This window comes from Arachis duranensis, chromosome 4 (assembly GCF_000817695.3).
Source record: "Arachis duranensis cultivar V14167 chromosome 4, aradu.V14167.gnm2.J7QH, whole genome shotgun sequence".
Classification (NCBI taxonomy): domain Eukaryota; kingdom Viridiplantae; phylum Streptophyta; class Magnoliopsida; order Fabales; family Fabaceae; genus Arachis; species Arachis duranensis.
In genome coordinates this window covers 106,350,289-106,377,092 of record NC_029775.3, presented here as the reverse complement: position 1 = coordinate 106,377,092, position 26,804 = coordinate 106,350,289, and the positions used below count along the sequence as shown (strand labels likewise).

The window sequence follows — 26,804 nt, the reverse complement described above, 5'->3', positions numbered from 1 at the left end:
TTCCGTTTTTATACAGAGCAGCAACCTTTGAACGATAGTTCATCATTCATTCACTGTTGGATCGACGTGAAAATTGAATTGTAGATTCTTTACATCTTTTTCTTTATTCTGAACGGTGGAGATTTTATTTGAAGGTCTATTGTGGGAGAAATTGGCTTCGACAGTAGCTTTGTTTTTTCGGTACTTTTCATCTTCTTGCCTTTCATTTATGAGCTTTGGTGCTTTGATATTTTGGCTGGCTATATGCATATTTTTGTGTTTTGTTTGAGATTCTCTTGTACCGCATTTGATTATAGTGGAGTTATTTCATTGGTCTGGAGGACCCGTGGTTTTTACCTCTCACATTGAGGGGGTTTTCCACGTTAAAATCTCGGTGTGTTCTTGTTATTGCTTTACTTGCTATATTTGCTTGTTCATAATTGCTGCCATATTTTATTATGTGTGCTTCTATGTTGTTCTTGTGTTGGACATTTGTGTCATTTCCACTGCTAGGCTCTTTCATACTGGTATCAGAGCTTGTTGGTATTTTTCTGAGTTTGTGATTCTGTGAACAATAGAAGCTAATACTAATACTAGTAGGATGATAACTCTTAATGGTCCTAATTATGATTTATGGAAGTCAAAGATGGAAGATTTGCTTTATGTCAAAAAATTTTATCAACCAGTTTTTGGTACAGAGAAGTCTAATGATAAATCTGATGATGATTGGACTTTGTTGTATAGACAAATTTGTACATATATTAGGAAGTGGGTTGACGATAATGTGTTGAACCATATTATTGGAGACACACATGCTCAGAGCCTTTGGATTAAACTTGAACAGTTGTATGCTCGGAACATTGGGAATAACAATATGTTTTTGATCAAGTAGTTGTTGGCTTTGAAATATACAGATGGGATATCAATGACAGATCACTTGAATAACTTTCAAGGAATAATGAATCAATTATCTTCCATGGGTATCAAGTTTGATGAAGAGGTTCAAGGATTGTTACCTCTTGGCTCCTTACCAGACTCGTAGGAAATTCTCAAAATGTCATTGTCCAATTCTGCTCCTGATGGTGTAATCTCTATGGATCTTGCCAAGAGTAGTATTTTAAATGAAGAAATGAGAAGAAAGTCACAAGGTACATCGACTACACATTCATATATTCTTGTTTCTGAGTCTAGGGGGAGAAACAAAAGTTGAGGTCCTAAAAGTAGAGATCAAAGCAGAAGCAAGTCTCGAGGAAAGTATAAGAATATTGAGTGTCATCATTGTGGTCAAACGGGACATGTGAAGAAATTTTGTTGGCAGCTAAAGAAGGAGAAAGCCAAGGCAAGTAAAGACAAGAGCAAAAATAAAGATGATGGTAGCAACGAAGAAAAGGTTAATGTAACTCATGATGATTTTCTTGTTGTTGAGAAGTTTGAATTTGTTAACCTTGTTGATAATAGCACTAGTTGGGTGATTGATAACGGTGCTTCTATTCATGTTACATTTAGGAGAGATTTGTTTACATCTTCTACTTATGGTGATTTTGGTGATGTGAAAATGGCTCATCAAGGTGTTGCAAAATGTGCTGGTGTTGGACGAGTTTGCTTAGAAACCTCCAACGGTACCAAGTTGACTTTGAAGAGTGTGAAGCATGTTCCAGATATTTGGTTGAACTTACTTTTTATTGGTAAGTTGTGTGATGAAGACTTGGATAGCTCATTCTCTCGTGATGCTTGGAAGCTCACCAAGGGTTCCATGGTTGTTGGTAGAGGTACATGACACTCTACTCTTTATTTAACTCAAGCAAAGATTGTGAAAGATGTTGTTAATGCTGCTGATTTTGTTAATGAAACTGATTTATGGCATAAGAGATTATGTCATATGAGTGAGAAAGGCATGAATATATTATCCAAAAGGAATCTTTTATCTGGTTGTAAGGTTACTTTGTAAAAGTGCAACCATTGCTTTGCTGGGAAACAAAATAGGATTTCTTTCAAAAGCCATCCACCTTCAAGGAAGCTGGAGATACTTGACTTAGTACATTCTGATGTATGTGGGCCAATGAAGACAAGAACACTTGGAGGGTCTATCTATTTTGTAACCTTTATTGATGATTATTCTAGAAAATTATGGGTTTACACTTTGAAGACCAAAGATTAAGTTTTGAATGTGTTCAAGAAATTTCAAACTTCTGTTGAAAGAGAAACTGGGAAGAAGTTGAAATGCATTCGTACGGACAATGGTGGTGATTATTCAGGTCCATTTGATATTTATTGTAAAGAGCATGGTATAAGACATCAGAAGACTCCTCCGAAGACTCCTCAGTTGAATAGCTTGGCTGAAAGGATGAACAGAACATTAGTTGAAAGAGTTAGGTGCTTATTGTCACAGTATGGATTGGCAAAATCTTTTTGGGGTGAAGCTTTGAGCACTGTTGTTCATGTCTTGAACTGGACACCATGTGTTCCTTTGCAATTTGAAGTGGCAGAGAAGGTATGGTCAGGTAAAGATGTTTCTTATGATTATTTAAGAGTCTTTGCATGCAAAGCTTTTGTTCATGTTCCCAAAGATGAGAGATCTAAGCTTGATGTAAAGATTAGGCAGTGTATTTTTATTGACTATGGCATGGATGAGTTTTGTTACAGGTTTTATGATCCTATTAGCAAGAAGGTGATTCGGAGTAGAGATGTTGTCTTTGTTGAAGATCAAACATTGAAGGATGTTGATAATGCAGAAAAGCCAATGGTTCAGTCTAGTGATGATTTTTCTGACTTGAATATTACTCCCTCTATACCTATGGTGGAAGATGGTAGAGTTGAGGCTCAAAATAATGAATATGATACAAGTGCGGGTGAAGATGGAACAGTTGATCCGATACTTGAGGAAGTTGATGATGACGATCAAGATGAAGAACCAGCTTTGGAAATTCTTGCAAATGCACTCAGAAGGTCTACATGAGAGAGGAAGCATTCATCAAGGTATTCTCCACATGAGTTTATTTTATTGACTAATGGGGGAGAACCTGAATGCTTTGGAGAGGCTGTTGACGATGAAAGCAAAGCTCAATGGCTTGAAGCTATGCAAGAAGAAATGAAGTCCTTACTTGAGAATGATACCTATGAGTTGGTGAAGCTACCGAAGGGTATGCGAGTTTTGAAGAACAAATGGGTATTCAGCAAGAATGAAGAACACAATTCTAAGCCTCGGTATAAGGCTAGATTGGTTGTTAGAGGCTTTAGCCAGAGAAAAGGTGTTGATTATGAGGAGATTTTCTCTCCTGTTGTGAGGATGTCATCCATTCGTGCTGTACTTGGATTAGTAGCTTCTCTTGATTTGGAGATTGAGCAAATGGATGTGAAGACAGCTTTTCTTCATGGTGACTTAGACAAGGAGATCTACATGGAGCAACTAGAGGGCTTTGTTGTTAAAGAAAAAGAAGATTTTGTGTGCAAGCTTAAGAAGAGTCTTTATGTGTTGAAGCAAGCTCCAAGACAGTGGTACAAGAAGTTTGAATCTGTTATGGGGAAGCATGGTTACCCTAATACAACTTTAGATCATTGTGTATTTGTGCAAAAACTTTCTAATGATGATTTTATCATTCTTTTGCTTTATGTGGATGATATTTTGATTATGAGCAAGAATGCTTTGAGGATTAATGAGTTGAAAAAACAATTGAGCAAGTTCTTTTCTATGAAGGACTTGGGTCCTGCCAAATAGATTTTGGGCATGACTATTACTCGTTATAGAGATTCCAAGAAGCTTTATTTGTCACAGGAGAAGTACATAAAGAATGTGCTTCAAAGGTTTGGCATGAATGATGACAAATGTGTTGCTAGTTCTTTTGCTCCTCATTTTAAGTTGAGCACCAAGCAGTGTCCAACCACTGATGAGGAGAAACAAGCAACGGATGAAATTCCTTATGCCTCAGCTATTGGAAGCTTGATGTATGTTATGGTGTTTTCTAGACCAGACATTGGAATGTTGTTAAATGGATTATGAGATATCTCAAACGTACAACTAACTTGAGTTTGAGTTTTGGTGGTGAGAAACCTTTGCTAGTTGGTTTTACTAATGCAAACATGGCAGGAGATATTGATTCTCGAAAGTCTACTTCAGGTTATTTTGTTAAGTTTGCAGGGGAAACTATTTCATGGCAGTCAAGGTTACAGAAGTGTGTTGCACTTTCTACCACAGAGGCAGAGTTTATTGCAGCAACTAAATCATGTAAAGAGTTGTTGTAGATGAAGAAGTTTCTTGAAGCACTTGGTTTCAAACAAGACCATTATGTATTGTTGTGTGATAGTCAAAGTGCTATTCGTCTTGCCAAGAATTCTACTTTTCATACAAGATCTAAACATATTGATGTTAGGTATCACTGGATACGGGATGTGTTAGATTCCAAGTTGTTAGAACTTAAGAAAGTTCACACTGATGACAATGGTGCTGATATGATGACAAAACCATTGTCAAGAGATAAGTTTGAAACATGTTATTTGATCGCCGAAATGGCGAGGGCCTCCACCTAGTCGAGAAGGGGGAGATTTGTTGGATTTTTTCTCTCCTTTGTGAGGCCCAAGCCCAACCTTTTGGGGGTGTATTCTTGCACCCTAGTTTTTCAACCCTAATTAGATTTTTATAGGTCTTTTGAGAGAGAGAGTGTAGCCGCCAAAGTGAGAGAAAAGAGGAAAAAACAGAATTTCCGTTTTTATGCGAAGTAGTAAATTTTAAATGGCAATTTCTCATTTGTTCACCGTTGGATCGATTTAAAATTTGAACTGCGTGTTCCATTCATTTTGCTCGTCATTCTGGTCGGTGGAGATGTTAATTAGAGGTTTTTAATGAGAGAAATTGTCTTCGCAATAGAGAAAATAGGTTTCCCATTTTTACACAGAGCAACAACCTTCGAATAGCAATTTCTCATTTATTCACCGTTGGACTGACATGAAATTTGGACTGTAAATTCTTCACATCTTTTTCTTTATTCTGAACGGTGCAGATTTTATTTGAAGGTCTGTTGAGGGAGAAATTAGCTTCGACAGCAACTCTATTTTTTGGGTACTTTTCATCTTCTTGCTTTTCATTTATGAGCTTTGGTGTTTGATGTTTTGGCTAGCTATAGGCACGTTTTTGTGCTTTGTTTGAGACTCTCTTGTACCTCATTTGATTATAGTGGAGCTATTTCATTGGTCTGGAGGACCCGTAGTTTTTATCTCTCACATTGAGGGGGTTTTTCACGTTAAAATCTCGGTGTGTTCTTGTTATTGCTTTACTTGCTATATTTGCTTGTTCATAGTTGCTGCCATATTATGTTGTGAGTGCTTCTATATTGTTCTTGTGTTGGACATTTGTGTCGTTTTCGCTGCTAGGTTCTTTCAGAGGTGGGTGGTTGTGGTGGTGTTTGGGGAGTTGAATCTGGGTCGGAAGCTCCATCTGAAGCTAGAATCACACAGCAAGCAGAGAGAAAGAATATGTGTCTTGGAAAAGATAGGATTTCACATATTTTGGCTCAATTTTTTGGAGGCGTTTCTGCCATGACTCTGTACTTTTCTGGAAGTTCAGTCTTCCATGATTTTAAATCACTGAGACTTAATGATAAATATTTGAAGTCTAATGTGAAAACAAAGTCATGTGGATTTATTGGTGCACTTATGACCAGTTCAATCTTTGAGGAGTGACCAGGCATTGAAAATGTCCATTATGTCCAATGTTAAAACTTTCTTTTGCTTTAGCACATGTATACTCTAAAAAAAATTAGGCAAGAATGAAATTATTTAATATTAATTATTAAAATAAAACTTTTCAGATAAAAAAAATAAGTGATCAAATTTGCACCAAGAATACCTGTAGTATTTATTTAGTATTATGGTAGAAACTCATCTGCAATCGACTTCACATGAAGTTATTTTTTGATGGATAACATGTGTTACTATTTGGTTTAAAATAATCGATTTATTTTATACAAATAATTTAATTAAAAAAATAATTGATATAACTATGATGTTAGATTTTTTCACTGTATTTTATTTTAAAAACAAATTGACTAATTTAAATTGATAAATTATAATTAATTATTTATTGTATAATTTTTTAACTAAAATTATAATTAAAAATCATTAAAAAACAAAATTATCTAGTATGTTGGACCAGCTCAATGTTAATCAGTTTTTTTTTCTATTATAAAATATAAAAAAAAATTAATTCTAAAAAAAATCATGTTATTTTATAGGATTAATTTTTTTATTGTATTTTCATAAAGTTTGTACAAAATTTACCTATCACGTTGACTAAACTTATTTATTTACGTAAAGTTTGTTAATGGACTCAACAAACTTGTTTACGTTTTAATTATAATTTTAGTTAAAAAATTATACAATAAATAATTAATTATAATTTCTCAATTTAAATTAGTCAATTTGTTTTTAAAATAAAATACAGTGAAAAAATCTAACTTCATAGCTATATCAATTAGTTTTTTAATTAAGACATTTGTATAAAATAAACCGATTTTTTTTAAACAAATGATAACACATGTCATCTATCCAAAAATAATTTGATACGAAGTTGATTGAAGATAAGTTTCTGCCTAATATAAAGACAGAAAAAACAAAAATAAAAATTCTTTATAAGTCTAAGAAGATGTCATAAATGCCAATTAAGATAATTCATCGCAATTTCATGTGATACAAGACAAAAATGTAATTATGATATAATGTGGACTAGTTGATAGCATGAACATAGTTAAAATTTTGGTATGATCTTTCCATATTTATTGCATGTCTCTTTAGTTGGTGGTGTTATAGTTTATTGTAATGGTATGATGGTAATTTAGTTGTATGAGTTAGGTCCTTTTTATTTGGTGGAATTTTTTCAGTGGCTATCATATTCTTGATGGCAATGCCAAAATAAATATTTTCATTAGTTATTTTTTTTTCTTTTTATTTTTGGGTTGATTTTATTTTGAAAAATTTTATTAAAAAAATTTTGTTATAGACAAAATTAATAATATTATGTTCAATTATTTAAGGAGATCAAATTAATATTTTAATTAGATACTTTTGTTTCATTGAAAATAAATTCTAATTTCATTAAAAATAAATTCTAGTTTGTTAGTAGAAATCATAACTCTTAGACAAGTAAATTATCGTCTTATTATCTTTAAAAAATAATTTATTTATAGAATAATATTAAAAAATCAACAATAATTTGCATGAAAATAGTTTATTAGTAAAATATAAGTTAATTGATTAATTACCATAAAATTTAATTTAACGATAAATTTGTAATTGAACATATTTTTACAGCTGAATTTAAAATTCTGTTTACAACTTAATTTGATAGCAACTGAAAATATAAGTCATGGGAAATAAAAGTTCATCAACAAGATAGAAATAGAGAAAAAAAGACAGATGGTACAATTTGTCATTCCTATAAAAAAAGACCGTGAACTTTATTTCTTTTTCAGAATACTAAGCTTTACTCCTTTAAATAATTTGTATATATATATTTGACGAAAATTAAATAAATAAAAATTTAAGATAAATTTAAAAAAAATGGTCAATAAAAATAAAAAAGAATATATCAAATTCATCTGTTAGAAATATATGAATAATACGCAGAAAGAATTGAAATTATTTTAAAAATAGTTATTTAATCTATTCGAACTGATTTTTTAAAAAAATTATTTATATAAAATAAATCATTTTTTTAAATCATATAGTAACAAATTAATCATCCAAAAGTAATTTTATGTGAAGTCGATTGCAAGTAAGTTTTTACTATAAAATAATTGTGTCGGTTTAAAAATTAACAAAATACTTTCACGAAGGATTTATAATAGCATCAACTACTATTGAAAACTCCTTAATACATGAAGAAGATCATATTATTAAACTCATCAGATATACCTGGCACGGAAAAAAAAAATCACAATACTTATTTATCTACACTTTTTATTCATTAAAAAAGTGTTTAATTATAAAAACGTGATCTCCAAACAACTTTTTGAAGAAACTGAAAACTAGAAGAATTTCATATTCCTACACACGAGTTGATCTCTACGCTATTTATAGATATATTAGGAAGTATTTACAAGAGAGATCAAAATCAAAAGACAAAAATTAAAAGATAAAAATTAAAAAATAAAGATTGATTTAAGTTTTTGTACTGTATTTAATTAGTATAAACTATAAAATATATAACACCGAATTATGCTTTAATATCGTATTTAGTAAGAGTAGGTACAGTAGTAAGACGAGAGATTAAAAATAGAATAGAAGTGAGATTAGAGAAATGAGGATACATAATAGAAAAAGCAGAATAAAAATTTAAAAAGTTAAATGAGAATACTTTTAAAAATAAATTTTATAAAAGTATCAATTATTATTTTCAAGAATTTTAGTCTCTTTTAACTCTATTTTCTAAAGTACTTGAATAAATTGAAATTTTGTATTTTAAAATTGAAATTTTAATTCAAATTTTTAGTTATCAAACACAATATTAAATCTCATTATTCAATTTCAATTTCGGTCTTTAGAAAACAAACACTTTCTAATGTTAGGTACCAGACAAATGACATAGTAAAATATAGAGATGAAAAATTAGAAATTTGTATAAAATATGAAAACAATTGAATAACCTTTTTTTAGAATTACAACTTCTCTCTATCACAAGGAGACTACAATAACACTCTCTTTTGATAAAAGGAGAATACACTTTTCTCTACATATATAGGAAAAAAACTACTTAAAGAAATATTATGTTATTCTATCTGGATGACTTGATTGAAATGAATTAAAGAAAACTCAATTTATAGGTAAGTCTTTTCAATATGAACCATCTATCAATTAGAGGTATATAATTCTTTTCTTTTTCAACCATTGAAATCCTAAGGTTATAAACTAAGATTGTTTATTACCTTTCATTTTATTTAGTTATTATTTATTTATTTATTTTCTAAAATTAGTTTTACTAATTTTTACAATCTCCCACTTAAAGCTATTTTTGATAAATTTTCAAAATTCATGTTGCTCATGTATTCCATAGGCTGTATGAGGATCTACACCATATTCAAACTTTTCTGTGTTGATTGGTTTTGTCATAGCATCTGCTAGGTTATTTTTTGTATGAATTTTCTGCATATCAATACTTCCTTCTTCTACTACTTCCTGAACAAAGTGATATTGTACTCCAACGTGTTTTGTTCTTGAATGAAAGGCAGGATTCCTTGCAATATGCAAGGCACTCTGACTATCGCAATACATAGAAATCTTCTGTTGTTTGTGCCCGAGTTCTTCTATCAACCTTTGGATCCAAATAGCTTCCTTGCATGCTTGTGTAGCTGCCATATATTCAGCTTCTGTAGTAGATAAAGCTACAACAGTCTATAATTTAGATAGCCAGCTCACAGCTCCTCCTGCAAGTGTAAACACATAGCCTGTAGTAGATTTTCGTTTATCAAGATCACCTGCAAAGTCTAAGTCGACATATCCATTGACAATGAATTCTGATCCTCCAAAACATAATGCAACATTTGAGGCTCCTTTGATGTATCTCAAGATCATCTTAACAACATTCCAATGCTCTTTACTGAGATCTGCTATAAATCGACTTACCACCGCAACTGCTTGAGCAATATCTGGTCTTGTATAGATTATGGCATACATAAGGCTTCCCACCGCTGATGCATACGGTACTCGGACATTTCCATCCTCTCTACTTCACTACTAGGGCACATACTTGAGGATAATTTGAAATTCATAGGAAGTGGGATTGAAATTGGCCTACATTCTTGCATATTGAGGTATTGCAAGATCTTCTTCAAATAATTCTTTTGCGATAGTCAAATCTTCCTATCTTTTTTGTCTCAGTGAATTTGCATCCCTAAAATCTTATTTGCTGGTCCCAAGTCTTTCATATCAAACTCCCTAACCAACTGTTCCTTCAATTCTTGGATTTGATCTTTGTTGGGACCTACCACCAACATGTCATCCACATACAACAGCAGAATGATGAAATCATTATCACCAGACCTCTTGTAATAAGTACAATGATCTGAACTAAGTCTGTTGTATCCAAGGCTAATAATGAAAGAATAAATCTCTTGTACCAACACCTTGGCACCTGCTTTAGACCGTACAAAGATTTAATTAACCTGCAAACCAAGTTTGCTTTTCTTTTTTCTTCAAAACCTTCTGGTTGGAGCATATATATCTCTTCTTCAAGTTCTCCATGAAGAAAAGCAGTCTTTACATCTAATTGCTCTAGATGTAAATCAAATGTAGCACACATAGCCAAAACTACTCTAATAGTAGTTAGTCTCACCACTGGAGAAAATATTTTATTGAAGTCAATACCTTCTTTCTGAGCGTATCCCTTGACAACCAATCTTGCACGATATCATTCCACCTGATCATTACTATCTTGTTTGATCTTGTAAACCCATTTGTTATCAATGGCTTTCTGACCTGCTGGAAGTTCAACAAGTTTTCAGGTATGGTTCCTATGTAATGCCTCAATATCTTCTTGCATTGCTGTTATCCACATAGAAGCGTCTGGATTGCGCATAGCCTCCATAAAAGTTGTTGGTTCTCCATCTTCTGTCAAAAGACAATATGCATCATGGTTTGTCAAAACATAATTTGAGTGCCATGATGGTGTTCTTCTTTATTGAGTGGATCGATGAACTTCTATGTCATTGGCCTTTGCTTCTTGTTCTTCGTGCTGTGGTTCTGCTTTAGAAAGATCACATTCTCTGCATTTTTCATCTATTTGAACAGTGGATCTCTTTAATAGTGCTATCATTTTCTTGTTCCTTTTGCAATTCATCTTCTGCAAATATCACATCTCTACTGACAACTACCTTGCGAGTAGTGGGATCCCACAGGCGATACCCATTAACTCCGTCAGCATAACCCAAGAATATACATTTTCTAGACTTTGGGTCTAGCTTTGTTCTTTCCTGGGAATTGTACATCATGTATACATGACAACCAAATACATGTAAAGAATAATAATTAGGTGGCTTACCTTGCCACATCTCCATTGGTGTCTTCAACCCAATTGCAGTTGATGGTGATCGATTTATCACATAACAGGCGGTTTTAACAGCTTCTGCCCAAAAAGATTTGGCTAAACCTGCAGTTTGCAACATAGCTCGTGCTCTTTCTAGGAGAGTCTTATTCATTTGCTCTGCTACACCATTTTGCTGAGGTGTATATGCAACTGTGAATTGCCGTTGAATACCTGTTTACTTGCAAAATGTTAGAAAATCACCATCGACATATTTCCCTCCATTATCTGTCCTTAAACACTTGATCTTCTTTCCAGATTCAAGTTTTAACTTTGCTTTGAACTCTTTGAACATCGCAAACATGTCTGACTTCTTCTTGATCAGGTACACCCATAGCCTCCTAGAGTAATCATCAATAAATGATACGAGATATTTTGCTCCTCCTAGGGACATCTCCGGCGATTTCCACACATTAGAATGAATCAACTCCAATATGTGCTTGCTCTTAGCAGTTGATCTACCAAACATCAATCTATGTAGTTTGCTTGTAACGCAGTGCTTACAAAATGGTAAGTTTACCGATTTGAGCCCGGGAATAAGATTACGTTCTATAAGAATCTTCAAGCCTCGTTCTGACATGTGGCGCAGTTTGCAATGCCATATCATCGTCATTTCTCTTTGGCTTGATGAAGCAAATGATGCCTCTGCCTCTTGTAAAGTATCTCCCACAAACATGTATAGATTTGCTGCAATATTTTCTGATTTTATTACCACAAGAGCTCCTTTAACAACTTTTAAGATTCCACCTTCAATATGGGTCTTACAACCAAGTTCATCCAATTGCCCAATCGACAACAAATTCTTCTTCAAGCCTTTCACGTGTCTTACCACTTGAAGTGAACAAATAGAACCATCAAACATTTTTATTTTGATAGTACCCATTTCAACAATTTTTAAGGCATGATCATTTCCCATAAACACCGATCCTTCAGAGACAGGTTCATATGTACAAAACCAATCACGATGAGGAGTCATGTGCCATGTTGCTTCTGAATCAACAATCCAAACATCAGTGAGCTATTTGCTACCTTTAGAACCAATTGTTGCTTCGCCATACAGGATTTCTCCATCATCAGAGGTGCTCGCAACACATCCTTGAGAACTTGATCCTTCTGGAACCTTCTCTATACTCTTTTTATTCCAACAATCTTTCTTGAAGTGTCCTCTCTTGCCACAATTGCAGCATTTGACCTGCTTCTTACTTTGTGACTTTGGTCTACTTCGACTCCTACTGGAACCACGCTCCATTGATTTTCCTCTTGTCATCAACAAAGCCTCTGCTTGTTTTGAGTTCTCTAATCTATCTTCCTTATTCTTGTGCCTATATTCTTCTTCAAGAACCACAGCAGCCATGTCATCAAAAGAAAGATAATCAGTCAAAACATTATTAGTTAAGTTAATGATAAGTTGATCATATGAATCTGGTAGATATTTAAGTAAGAGCTATGCACGTTCATTTTTTGCTATGGTATATTCCAACTATGAGAGTTGGGAAAATAGCGTATTTAGATTGTTGATGTGATCTGTTAGCGATGTGGACTCACTCATTCGAAGAGTATAACGTCTTCTCTTCAAGAATATCTTGTTGTGAAGTGACTTGACTTCATATAATTTGGTGAGAGCATTCCAAATTTCCTTTGCTGTATTTTTCTTTGCTACACTTGATAAAACTGAATCAGCTAATGCCAAGTGTAAGTTTGCAACAGCATTGTTGTCCATCTCCTTCCATTTTTCATCTGTAATTTCAGTGGGTCTACCTTCAATTGCTGTCACGCAATTGTCTTTTCTCATAATGGCTTTTGTCTTCAATTTTCATATGGAAAAAATACTCCGATTGAATTTTGGAATTTCATACTTTGCTGCCATTTTTTTAGACGGTAACTCGCAGTGAAAAAAATATATTAATCAGCAACCTTTGGCTCTGATACCACTGTTAGTGATGAGCGGATAATTTATACGCTTTTTGGCATTGTTTTTAGTATGTTTTTAGTATGATTTAGTTAGTTTTTAGTATATTTTTATTAGTTTTTAATTAAAATTCACTTTTCTGGACTTTACTATGAGTTTGTGTGTTTTTCTGTGATTTCAGGTATTTTCTGGCTGAAATTGAGGGACCTGAGCAAAAATCTGACTCAGAGGTTGAAAAGGACTGCAGATGCTGTTGGATTCTGACCTCCCTGCACTCGAAGTAGATTTTCTGGAGCTACAGAAGCCCAATTGGCGCGCTCTCAACGGCGTTGGAAAGTAGACATCCTGGGCTTTCCAGCAATATATGATAGTTCATACTTTGCCCGAGATTTGATGGCCCAAACCGGCGTTGCAAATCAGCCTCAGAATTTCCAGCGTTTAACGCTGGATGCTTATGTATTTTCAACGGTGGAGCTTCTACACACCATAGATTAAGGTGTGGAGCTCTGCTGTACCTCGAGTATTAATGCAATTACTATTGTTCTTCTATTCAATTCCGCTTGTTCTTGTTCCAAGATATCACTTGTTCTTTAACTTGATGAATGTGATGATCCGTGACACTCATCATCACTCTCAATTATGAACGTGTGCCTGACAACTACCTCCGTTCTACCTTAGATTAAGAAGATATCTCTTGGATTCTTTAACCAGAATCTTCGTGGTATAAGCTAGAACTGATGGCGGCATTCAAGAGAATCCGGAAGATCTAAACCTTGTCTGTGGTATTCTGAGTAGGATTCAATGATTGAATTACTGTGACGAGCTTCAAACTCCTGAAGGCGGGCCGTTAGTGACAGACGCAAAAGAATCACTGGATTCTATTCCGGCCTGATTGAGAACCGACAGATGGATAGCCGTGCCGTGATTTGGCTCTGATACCACTGTTAGGTACCAGACAAATGACACAGCAAAATATAGAGATAAAAAATTAGAAATTTGTATAAAATATAGAAACAATTTAAATAACTTTCTTTGAGAATTACAACTTCTCTCTATCACAAGGAGACTACAATAACGCTCTCTCTTGATAAAAGGATAACACACTTCTCTCTATATATATAGGAAAAAAACTACTCAACGAAATATTATGTTATTCTATATGAATGACTTAATTGAAAGGAATTAAAGAAAACTCAATTTATATGTGAGTCTCTTCAATATGAACCATCCGTCAATTAGAGGTATATAATTCTTCTCTTTTTCAACCATTAAAATTATAAGGTTATAAACTAAGATTGTTTATTACCTTTTATTTTATTTAATTATTATTTATTTATTTATTTTCTAAAATTAGCTTTCCTATTTTTTACATCTAATAGTTGACAAAGAAAATATATCATTTTAACGTTGATAATTAACCTAAACTTATTAATAACTTACAACTAAGTTGAAGAATTTAAATTGAATTATAACTATTAGAAGCTGTATAAATTATAAAGTTATTTATTCAAATTGATATAAATATTGATAAATAGTGAGAGTTTCATGAAAAGAAAATAAAATTTAATCAAAATATTATTATAAAAATTCCATGAAGTATCAAATTGTGACAAATTATCACATCAAATAAAGAAATGCATGCTGAAATTTTTTTTGTTGAAACTCAATATAATAACTCATAAGCAAATTTGACAAGTAAAGGAAAGCAAGGACCACATGAATTCAATTTCTGTAAATTACCTTATCATTTGATTGTTAAAATATTAGTTTATTAACAATCCATGCTTATATAGAGGATAAAATCTAGATTTTATTCCTTGAGTAAAATTTATAAATTAATTTAGACTTAAATCGAGCGTTTTCACATTTATTTTATTAAGAAAATTCATAAAGAGTAGAAATATATATTATCGTTTTAATATTATTTCTCTTCTTAATATGTTATCATATTATTGAAAAAACATTATATCAAAATTGTTTTATATTGTCATCGAGTCATTTTGCAAACGAGTGAACCTGAGCGAAGCAATTTGCGGGTGTCAAATTGAAAGTAAAAGAATTTAAAATCTAGAAAGCAATTCAACAGAGTTAAATGATAGTACTACTTTAATTTTATTAGAAAAGATAATTATATCTTTCAGAAAATAGTTTATAAAAGTGTTAAGTACAATTTTGATCTTTAAGATATGAATGGAAAATTGTTTTTATTCCCAGGTTAATCTTTTTTAGATACAAATCCGTCTTTAAATTTTAACTTAATTTTAAAATTATTCTTTTGACCTAAATTTTAAAATTTTTTACTAAATTATTCTCTACCAAACAAAATTATAAAATAAAAAAAATAAAAAAAGAGAACACGAAAAACGAGGGGAAGAAGAAGGGGGAAGGGCAAGGAACTGACGAACATCAACACCAGTATTCGACGTCGACGCCAGCATATCTGCGAGGGTGAATGTTGCGCGCGGCTCGCCGTTTCTGCTCCTCTTCATCGCTTGCTCGCTGGTAGTCATTTTTCTGCTGGTCGCGTTGCTCCTCGTCACTCACTGCTGTGCTTCGCGTTCTTGTTGGTCTTTCTTATGGTTCCCATTCTACTTCTATTTTGTTGATTTTTTTAATTACATTATTATTGATTCTTCTGTTTTTTCTATTAATTATATTGTTGAATTTTTTTAATTTGTGGATTTGTTGATTTTGTTAATTACATTATTTTTAATTCTAATTCTATTATTGTTGTTGATTTTAATTTCATTCTGCTTTCATGTTTCTTTTGTTTTTGTTTTTTCTGCTTTTGATTCTGATTTCATTATTCATTGTTGTTATTGATGTTTCTAGTTGCTTCTGCTTCTATTTCTTTTATTGTTATTGTTCTTTAGAGTTAAAAAAGATAGTGATAGAGATTATATAGATTTATTTTTTCATTTCTATTTCTGTTTTTTTTTGTCGGTTTATTATATTGTTGTTGCTGATGCTTTAACGAAGAAGAAGAAAAAAGAAGAAGAGATGATGTTGTGATAGAGAAAAAAAAAAGAAGAATAGAAAATGAGGATTTTGGTGAAGAAGGAGAAGGGTATTTTGGTACGAACACTACAAGGTTTTTGTTTATTTGTGGAGGTTTATAACCCCCACCAAATGGTTTGTGGGGGTTTCCAAAACCCCCAAAATTTGAGGTGCCACGAGGTCTTTTGTGGGGTTTTTAACAACCTCCACAATTTATTCAGTGGGAGTCTTGTGTGTGTTTAGTGGAGGTTTTATATTTAACTTTTGTGGAGGGTTTTAAATCACTTTTGTGGCAGTGTAAAATCCCCACAAATTGATTTTTCAATTTGACACAAATTAACTATTTTGTGAGGTTTTCAAACCTCCACATCTAGTAGTTATTTATTTTTAATTTCAAATCATTCATTAATCTCAATTTAAAACCCTAAACATTCATTAATCTCATCTCATTTACATATTCTCAAATTAAAAATTTATTTTTTAATATCAAAATTTAAATACTAAATCTTTCATAATACAATTTCTCAATATAAGACATAATTCTAAATATCCATAACCTTCATTAGCTTCTCCGCCACAACCTTCATTAGCTACAGTGCAACACAGCATGCTACAGAGAAATATTCTAAGAATAGAAGGAATAAAATAAAAAATATACAAAGGAAATATCTTCTTTCATGAATCAACTTGTATCTTTTACAAGCTGCAACATCAAACTATCCATTCGAGATGCACAAAATTCAATAAGAAATAAAAGTCTAAAAGGGAACAAATGAAATGATACAAACATGCAAGCATATAGTTTAATTTCAGCAGAATAAGTAAACATATAAATTCTGAATAAAAGTAAACAGTAAAGCTAATTTTAGAAAAAAACAAAAGATGTTATACTTTACAAAGAGCTCTGTATTCCTTCTCAAGGCACTTGATACATGTTTTCAAGCAGTATAAATAGCAAGCCCTTACACAGTTCTTTGTCTCTTTATTATGGTGTCCTCTGACAAGTTCATCTCCTCCAATGCCAACGTTACTACCTCTAAACTTAGCCACACTATTCCATCCATATCTACCAGTGACATCAAAGCAAGGCTTGAGCCTCACAATATTCTGAAAGAAATAGTTCAGTGACATCAAAAGGACCAGTTTAAACATAGATGAGCTTCATATCTACCAGTCCACCTATGCCTAAATAGTTTAACAAAGATTTATTAATAAGAAAGCAATTATATATGCAAATCATTGAATCTATTATTGTTCAAACACTAGTCTTTCTAACAGCAACAAAAGCACCAACCTTGTAACACCTCTATATTGAGATGTTCTCTGGCCAAAGGTATCAATGGATTTTCTATGAGCAATTTCTTCTGGTTCTGCTCCACCATTTCATCATGCACCCTCTTCTTTGTAGTGCTCATGACAGCATGTGATGCTTGTTGTGAGGATGTGACACAACTTGATTGGGAGCTTAGACTCATGGATACACAAAATTTTCAAAACCCACAACTTAGACACGGACATATTATCTTACTATTCTCAATTGCTCCATGTTGAAATGCAAAATCCAAGAAACTTTCTAGACCGACTATGTATTCATCTGAGTTTCGTGGCTTAGCAATCCAAGATTTATCCATTGTTGCTAGTTAAACTTCAAGTAGAAAAAAATAATTACTAGACGTGTACTACTAAAAAATATATATGGAACTTCTAACATAATAAACTACAAAACTATAATAGACTTCTAACATATTTAAAACAAAACAGGATATAATTATTATCTTACCTCAACAAGTGGTGAGAGAAAAATCAGTACCCACTTTAATCCCAGAAATAGAAGAAACCTAAGCAAATGCATAATAAAACCAGAAATAAAATCAGTACCCACTTTAATATTAAATTTTTCAAGCAAGAGTAACAACTAGTCCTCAAACTCAAGAATAAAAGCATCAGTTATTAAGTAGAACATAACTGTGATAGATAAATAATCATAGATATAGAACAAGAATGCAAATGGAGATGTTAAAGGTTAAGTATGAATTTTCATTTCTATAACACTGCCCTCTACAAAATTAGAATCAGTGTGAAAATTAAAGTTCGTAATATTCAATTAAGTAATGTCTCCAACTTGTGTTACTTTTTATAATGACATGGAATGCCTCTTCCTTTACTTCTAATATAAAAAAATTGAGAGTTCTTAACAGATTTACAATTATAGTTGCATAAATATAAGAGATCATTCAGATACAACAAAAGCCAAATATAAAAAATAAAATTAGTCAAGAAATGAGATGCAATAACTTTCTTTTAGAATGGACAATCTTCAAAAAAAAGAAAGAGCCTTCTTTACAAAATTGATATTCACAAGCAAAAGACTATTATTAGAGTTTACCTTATATAATAATAATCCAAACATATTAAAGGTTTGAGGGCGGGAACCATATAAATATTTTAGATAAGGTTAGTTTTAGCTACTAACTAAGAATATTTACTATATGTTGTTGTGTTTTGCTATTAGTAATAAGGATTTTAGCTTAAAGTAGATTAACTAATTAAATTGAATCGAAGTTTGAAGGGTATGTGGGGCTAATTTGACTAGAAGAATAATTGGTTGAATTGATGATGGTAAATGCTAAACATAATTATGTCCAAACTTCAAACCATATCATTCACTTCTTTTCACAATCACAAAGAAAATTAAGATTTGGTCACCATTGAGTGTGCCTTGTTTATTCCAAGAAATTTGATTTCATAAGTCAAATTATTCAACGTATTAGATTATCTTTGAATGATAATTCTAAAAAAAATAGAAACATAACCATAAACTCGAGCTAACTAGCTAGATATACGTGTCTCATTCTTGTTTTTTTGTAAGACATCAATTATTTTGAGCTGTGCATAGAGGTAATATATAAAGCCAGTCATTTTAATTAGAGCTACTACATTACTAGGTTTACGATGAGAAATTATGTACACACCTCTTTTTATTATGATATAAAATAACTACTGCTAAGTTAAATATTAGAGAATGTCTTAAAAAGCAGTATGGTTTTTCCAACCACATGAAAATTAAAACAGATCAAACTCCATTTTTTCCAAATAAATCCCCCTCCCACCAGAAATTTTACAGAAAATTATAATACAGTAAAGAATATAATAAGAATATGCACATGAATGACAACAAAAAAGAAATAATACCATAGAATAAACACTTTCAAAAAGAATCTACATGAGTGGAAGTGCTCAAACCAAATTACAGGACAGAACAAGCAAATTGTGAACAGAAAAAAATTCGCGCATTATGTTAGAATAAACAATAGCTTACTTGATGTATTTCTTTTCACTGGTTAAAAAAGTTACTTCCTATAAGTTCAAATATGTGATATCACATTTCATCATTTGTCACAAGCAAGCATCTGAGTTTTACAGCAGCATAAAGCCAATACCTGAAATCCAGAATAGAGATCAGAGCATGATTTTGCATGCATGATCTGCACATCAAGCATTCAAGTTTGCATTTTCAGAGAAATATAGACAAAGGAATCTTTTCTATTTTATTATATCATAAGAATCAGAACAATACAATGGTACATAACAGCTAACACGGACCATTATAAAAAATCCGAAGACATTTGATACCAAGTAATCTATATGGAAGCATTTTTTTATCAGAAGTTCATTGCCCAAAATGATATACTTAAGATTTAATTATATTTATGAAGAATGTCAAGTTAATTCAAAACAACTAAAATGTTAACAAAAATTTAAAGCTTATTCGTTTCAGTCTATCTAACTTGACAAATAAGAAACATCAATATCATACACCTTGCAAATTTTAATCATCTATTGTAGGCACACAATAAACCTATCTATTGATATGGCTGGCTGAGGAGTGACATAACACTTGATTCTCCTGACATGTTGTGTCTCTTATAAACTGGTCTATTGAAAACTTAAATGATATAGAATACCAAATAGTGTATGAGATACAAGCGCACATTTAACGTATCGCCCAGCAAACAATGGCATAAGAGGTGCATTAACACACTAAAATTAGCATTAATACACTAACATTATAACTTTCCAAAGCTGTACCTTTTTTAGGTTAAAAGTCATGTAGTTGCTTTTTGCATGGTAAATCAAGTAATTTTAAAGCTACAAACTCACCTCTTCCAGTTTTTCATCTTTGGCAAGATGGATGATCTTGTCTTTTTTGCTGTAGACATATTATCTCTTTTTCATGACAGTCTTTGCAATATCCAATATTCTGCGGGATCTAGAAATAATAAGTACTTGCAAGCTAGTTTACTAATTAACTAAGAGTAACTAAAAAGAAATTCAAAACCAAAATTTAACCATATAATTGAATTGGTGCCTCAAACAATAAAAGAACATTGCTATCAGTAAATTTAAAAAAAAAGCATGGCTATAAAATCTTGTCAATCAGTTATGGCTAACTCAAAGAGGAAGTTTAATTTGTTGTGTACCTTATTATATAGCGCATGCAAACTTCAAAACTATAATGTTAATTCAAAACTTTAAAGCTAAACATTTCTAACTTATAAGCTGAACATTTCTGGTTTATGCTCAATCTAGCAACAAATTATGTTAATTCATGTGAATCAGTTATGTATAATCAAGTGCACTACCAATATTTTCAAAGATTTTATTGATAAATAAACTAAGCATAGCTCAACCCACTCTGATTCTGTAGAGGAGAAAGACAATGTTCTAAAAATAACAGAATAGAGCAAGAACAACACTTTGTAATGATCAAATGCCACTTCTTTAGAATAATCCATTATCAATGAAACAGAGTTCCAATAAAGTCCATCAAATTCAACCACCATATCATAGAACAAACTAATTTCTCATTTGAAATACCACCAGATAAAAAGAATGGAGAAATTAAAATCAAATAAAATAAACTGCACATAACATGGTTAACCCGTTTGTCCACTAAAGGAAACGGCACAAAACAAAAACCAAACATGAAGAAGAAGAAGAAACAGCATTACGGAAATAGCTGAGAAAAAAGAAAGAACACATTTAGGAAAATCCAGATGCAGAGCGAATGGAATTTGCAAGGATCTGATATGTGAGGAGTTTACCAATCTGGTGATGAAATCCTCGTAACGGATCTTACCATTGGGGCCAACATCAACCTCCCTGATCCAAAATCTCTCGATCTAGAAGCTCTCTACCGTAACGGACACGGCAGTGGTGACGATGCCGGCGGCGAAAATGACAGCGAAAACGACGGTGAAAATGGCGGTTTTGTTTGAAGCCGATGACAGTGGATGGTGAACGAAGCTCTCGATCCAGAAGCTCTATTTCTCTCTGAGCTATAACCCAGACTCGTGTGAAAAGAAAGGAAAAATTAGGTTTTGTTTCAAAATTAAGTTTTGTTTCAAATCTTAATTTTAATTAATTATTAGTGGAGGTTTTTTAAATTGCCATAAATAAAATGTATTGTGGAGGTTTTTAAAAACCTTCACTAAAATACTCTCACAAATAAATAAAAATTTTGTAGTGGAAAGAAGATTTTAAAATCATGTTAAACCTTAGAGACGAATTTGAATGCCAAAAAAAGTTGGGAAAAAAAAATTTTAATTCCTACTCTAAAAACCAAAATCGTACTTAGGCCCAGTTTGGGCAAATAACTTAAATAAGTTCTTTTGGAAAAAGAGTTTAAAGTATAAGGACTTTTATTAATAGGAGCTTATGAATAAGTTATTTTGTGTTTGGATTTTTAACTATAGAAGTACTTATTTTAAAGTTGTAGCATTTGGATAAATAACTTAAAAAATACAATTTTTTAACACAAGAGAATGGATATTAAAATAACGATAATAACAAATACTTTCCATTATTGAAGGTTGATTTTACATAATCAAATCACTACAATTACAATCGATCAGGCAATTGATTTTTTATTTGTTCTCTAATTAGTTCTATTTTTCTAGCACTTTCAGCACTCGGTTCTTCCCACGTAATATCATTAGAAACTGGTTCTTCTACTTCACCTTCACCTTCACCCATAAGATCAAAATTTTCATGGAATTCTTCAAATTGTTCATCGCTTGTGTCATTCCGTCGAATAAAATTGTGTAAAGCCATACAATAAGCACCAATAATTCTAACTTATGTGTCTAAGAAAAACGATGGCATGGCACCTAAGATTTTCCATCTTGCTTTACAACATCCAAATGAGCGTTCAATTGTATATCTAAGACTAGAATTATTGGTGCCCAACCAACTTTGTTAAAATGTGTTCCAGGTTTATTTCCAGCCACCATCTCTTCTTTACATATTTTCATGAATATAACAGTATTTCGTTCATTTCAATTAGCTTTAAATTTTCTTCCAGACTTGCCACTTTCATGAATTTGTTGGAAAGAACATAAAAAAATTATAAATAATTATAAAAATAATAGCAAGTTGTATAAAAATAAAAGAACATATAAAAAATAAAATTAAAATTTCATAGCATACACAATATTCAATACAAATTTAATAATAAAAATAGAATGATAAAATAATAAACAAATACTTGGAAGGAATATATGATGGTTCAGATGGAATAGAAGATGGTGGTGAAGGGTCAATATTCTCAACAGATGAATCATTACGTGAAAATAGTGGTGGAAGGCCAGCACTTCCAGTAGATGGAACATTGCGTGAAGATGATGGTAGAAGGCAGTATTTCTAGAAGATGGAACCTTGCGTGAAAATGGTGGTGGAGGGCCAGTATTTCCAGCAGAAACAGAAAATATTTTTTCACAGAATCAAGAATGAAAGTAGATTTTTTTTGTTTGAAATCAATTTTTGGTTTGAAATCATTTTTTTTTCACGGAAGTGATAAAATGACTTATCGAGCAGGAGATAAGTCATATATTTCTACTTCTTTCAAAAACTGTAAATTAACTTTTTAAAAAATTAAAAACTCTTCTTTAAAATAGTGCCAAACACACTTATCATAATATTTCATAGTTCAAAAGTCAAAAAAGTAACTTTTGTCGCTTTCCAAACAGGCTCTTAACCTTTATAAAACTTTGTGATTAACTTATAGATTTTTTACAATAAAAAGATATGGATTTTATTAAAATTATTTTAAAGACATATTTTATTAAAAATTGAAAAAAAGTAAATTTTTAATATTTTTAATACATTAAATACATTAAAAACTTAAAAAAATTATTATATCCTTTTAAGAAGATATGTTTTTAAGATACAAAAGAACTAAATTCAAAAGATATTAAGTAAATTTCAAAACAAAATATTATGATAGATTTATAAATTCTTGAAAAAAAATATATTATCAAGTGAATTATCCAATAATTGCAACACACGACTAATAAATTTATGAAAATTTTCAACTAGAACGCATTTCATCTTTTTATCACCAAGATATATAAATTTATTACAAAAATTTTTCAAAATCCATTTAATACTTTTATTTTTTTAAAATACTTATAGATCTTGTCTCCTGTAACTCTCTTCATTCCATCCTCATCCTCCCATGTTTATAGCTTTCCTCTTGGAGTTCATCACCCAAGTTACCACTGCTGCAACGGCAAGTTGAAATAAAAACAAGATAAATCATTAGTATATATCCTTTTTAAATTATCTTTTTTAATTTAATTTTGATTTCTAAAATAATTAAAAAATATATTACACATTTTGTATTTTCATAAAAATTATGATAATAATTAAAAAGCTTTTTAGAAATTAAATTACGTTTATAACAATAACAATCAATAAGAGCATCACCAGAAGTAGGCTGCTAGTTTTATTTTAACTTTCAAGTCTTTAGTTTTAAAAACCGAAAAAACAAAATTGAACAAAGGCATAATAAACACAAAAATATAATTTAATTTAAAAAATAGAGTAAAGTATCATTTTTGTCTCCAATATTTGTGATAAATTTTATTTGTGTTCCTAACATTTAAATCGTCCTATTTGTATCCTTAACGTTTATAAAAGTGATTCAATGTTATCCTACTATCAATTATACTAACAAATCATATTATATTTTTCAATTATTCTCACTTGGATGTATTCATTTTTAATTAGGTCTCACTTGGATGTATTCGATTTTAATATTATACCCATTATTTGTGTTTAGATTCAGTTATGTTTCTAGAAAAGTGAATTATGTAAATGTTGTAGGAATTAGTTTTAACTTTCGATGAACTATTTTTTGGAGTGGATCATCGATTCTATCCCAGACATTTGTATTCTAACTTCAAGAAGAGATTTTTAAAACTCAAAATAAAGCGTTCATGATGTGTAATTGACGGGCAAGATAACATTGAATCACTTTTACAAACGTTAGGGATACAAATAGGACGATTTAAAGGTTAGGGACATAAATAGGATTTACCCCAAACGTTGGAGACAAAAACAATACTTTACTCTAAAAAATATTATGTGTATACAAAAAATCAGACATTATATCAACTACAAAATTTAATTATATCGTAGTATCATATAAAAACTAAAAGTACAAGTAAAATTAAAGAAACGCCATAATGCTATTGTGACTCTAGTCAAAGAACTATACAATAGGTAGGCTAGGTATATAAGTTGTGATTTTTTTACATGAACGTAACTTACCTCAGGATTAAAAGTGAGAGCCACCTTAATCTCTCCACAATAATTCTGGTTCTTAACAACATTGTAAGAAGTTTCCTGAATGCTACCCGCAGCAAAAACTGGTTCTAATGGAATTCTGCCATATATGAAAACAAATGCACTAACTAGCTATATATAATTTTTCAACAGCTAAGTATGAGATTAATTATGAAAAAGAAACTCAGAAATGAAAGGGATATATAAGATACAAAAAAAGAAAATGGTGAGAATAAAATATTAAGACAACAGTAGTTTTCTAATACAGTGTGAACATTTCACACAATAAAACTAAAATTAGAAAACCATGACCATCATCAACAAAGTTTAAACAAAATAGAATCAACTACATAATAAGATTAATCACTGAATTTCTACATATAATTAGGTTGATAGTAAGAAGAATTTAATTTGGACTCACCTTGCCTCACCAAGAAAATCATCCCGAGTAAAAGTATCTTTGTCCATAATCCTCAGATTAAGTTCAGCAACATTATCAGAAACTGTGAAAAGAAAGCTCTCATTCCAACGAGGGTTAGATCCTCCACCTACACATACACAACGTAACACACAGCAATTAATTATTTTGAAGCTGCAATAATAATGTTTCTGTCAGATCCAATATGTATTTGATCAAGAGAAAACAAATTAAACCTCTTGCCACACTGCTTCTATTCTCCTGTGCTCGATAAGTGAGAATTACATAAGGATCCATTTTTTCTGTTCATCAAATAAATCAGATATTAATTTACAATCTAGTCTATTTTGAATTCTCCAACAACGTAGCTGAAAATTCTTGACATGCAAAAATCGGAAAACAATACGCTGAATTGAAAAATAATAATAATATCTTCAACTTGGAGTAAAAAAATCGATCGATTAAGCACAAAAAAATACCAAAATATTAAAACTAATTCTCGTTGATGACATGCTATAATTTGTTTTTTAGAAGAATATAATAATGGAGCGATTTTAATTGCATGACTTACTGAGAAAATCAGCATCCTTAAGACCTTTTGCGCTCACAAGAATGACTTCGAGCGTTCCACGAGGCATCTCTTTTGACACATACACTTCTCTCTCGCTTATAATTGTTGAAATGTTACACAAATAACCAAACTCCTCAGCAATTTATAGCTGAAATTTTCGTTTCTGCTATTAATTATCTTAATGCTGTTATAATTTTTAACTAAATAGTAAGAATTTTAATGATAAATATATACTAAGAGCACTTGTTAATAATTTAAATTTGGAATTATTTTATGAAAAAAATGAATTTAATTATATGCATTTTCTTTGGTACCTGAACCTTTTATATGCATTTAATTTCATTGAATATTTCAGTATTTTATTTTTTTATAAGACTCATCAGAATTAAAAACACACCTAAAATTGCTAGGAACATACCTTTTATTCTTATTTTTAAATGTGTATTATATATATAATATATATATATACACTCACACTAGTGTATTAATATACATTAATGTCTTATCTTTAAAAATTTTGAAAAAATTTTAAAAATGTCTCTAAAATGTTAAAGCACTAAATAGTATTTAATTAACAAAGAGAGAGTAATAGAATAATTTTCAATACTTTATAAATTAAGAGTATTTTTTAAAAAATATGTATAATTAATAATTTAATTCATGACAAATATTGTAGGACAAAATATAAGTTGAAGTAATAAATATCAAATAAACTTATAAAAGAGAATAATAAAGGAGTATCTTGTGAAATAGAAGACAAAAGAGAAATCAAAATAAAATTAAAAGCCGGCAGTTATTGAAGAGAGAGAAGATATTATTGAAGTGAGAGAAAATATTAACGTAGTAATTAAATTGCGGTGCATTTTGTTTATAAGGCTTTTTTTGGTGACTTGTTTATAAGGCTTTGATAATAGCTAAAACCTATAGATAAAATTAAGGTCATATTAATTTATTATTTGATAAAAATTTTTGTTAACAAGAATAAAAAATTAAGAATAGAAATAAATTAAAAAATATTGTCAAATAATTAAAAATTGTATATTAAAATTAAGTGATTTTAGTTTCTATAATTTTGGTAAAAAATTAAAATTATTCTTTTTTTTTTCATTTAAAATCATCTTCAATACTAAATTTTGTTTTAAAATAAGGATTTAACTAACTTTTGTTTTATAAGGATATATTTTAAAAATATAATAATAAAATTTTTTTAATATTTCAATGTATTAAAAAATTAAAA

At 30.9% G+C, this 26,804-nt stretch overlaps 1 protein-coding gene across 1 annotated transcript; it reads right to left on the bottom strand.

The window, feature by feature from the left end:
- Positions 1-23,294: 23,294 nt before the first annotated feature.
- LOC107485504 (16 kDa phloem protein 2) lies at positions 23,295-25,678 on the bottom strand. The gene is made up of 5 exons (XM_016106034.3): positions 25,568-25,678; positions 25,233-25,298; positions 25,000-25,126; positions 24,564-24,678; positions 23,295-23,509 (listed from the first exon to the last, which is right to left on the bottom strand). The coding sequence occupies exons 1-5, from the start codon at positions 25,632-25,634 to the stop codon at positions 23,504-23,506; spliced, it is 381 nt and encodes a 126-aa protein (XP_015961520.1). The 5' UTR covers positions 25,635-25,678; the 3' UTR covers positions 23,295-23,503.
- Between the last annotated feature and the right edge of the window lie 1,126 nt (positions 25,679-26,804).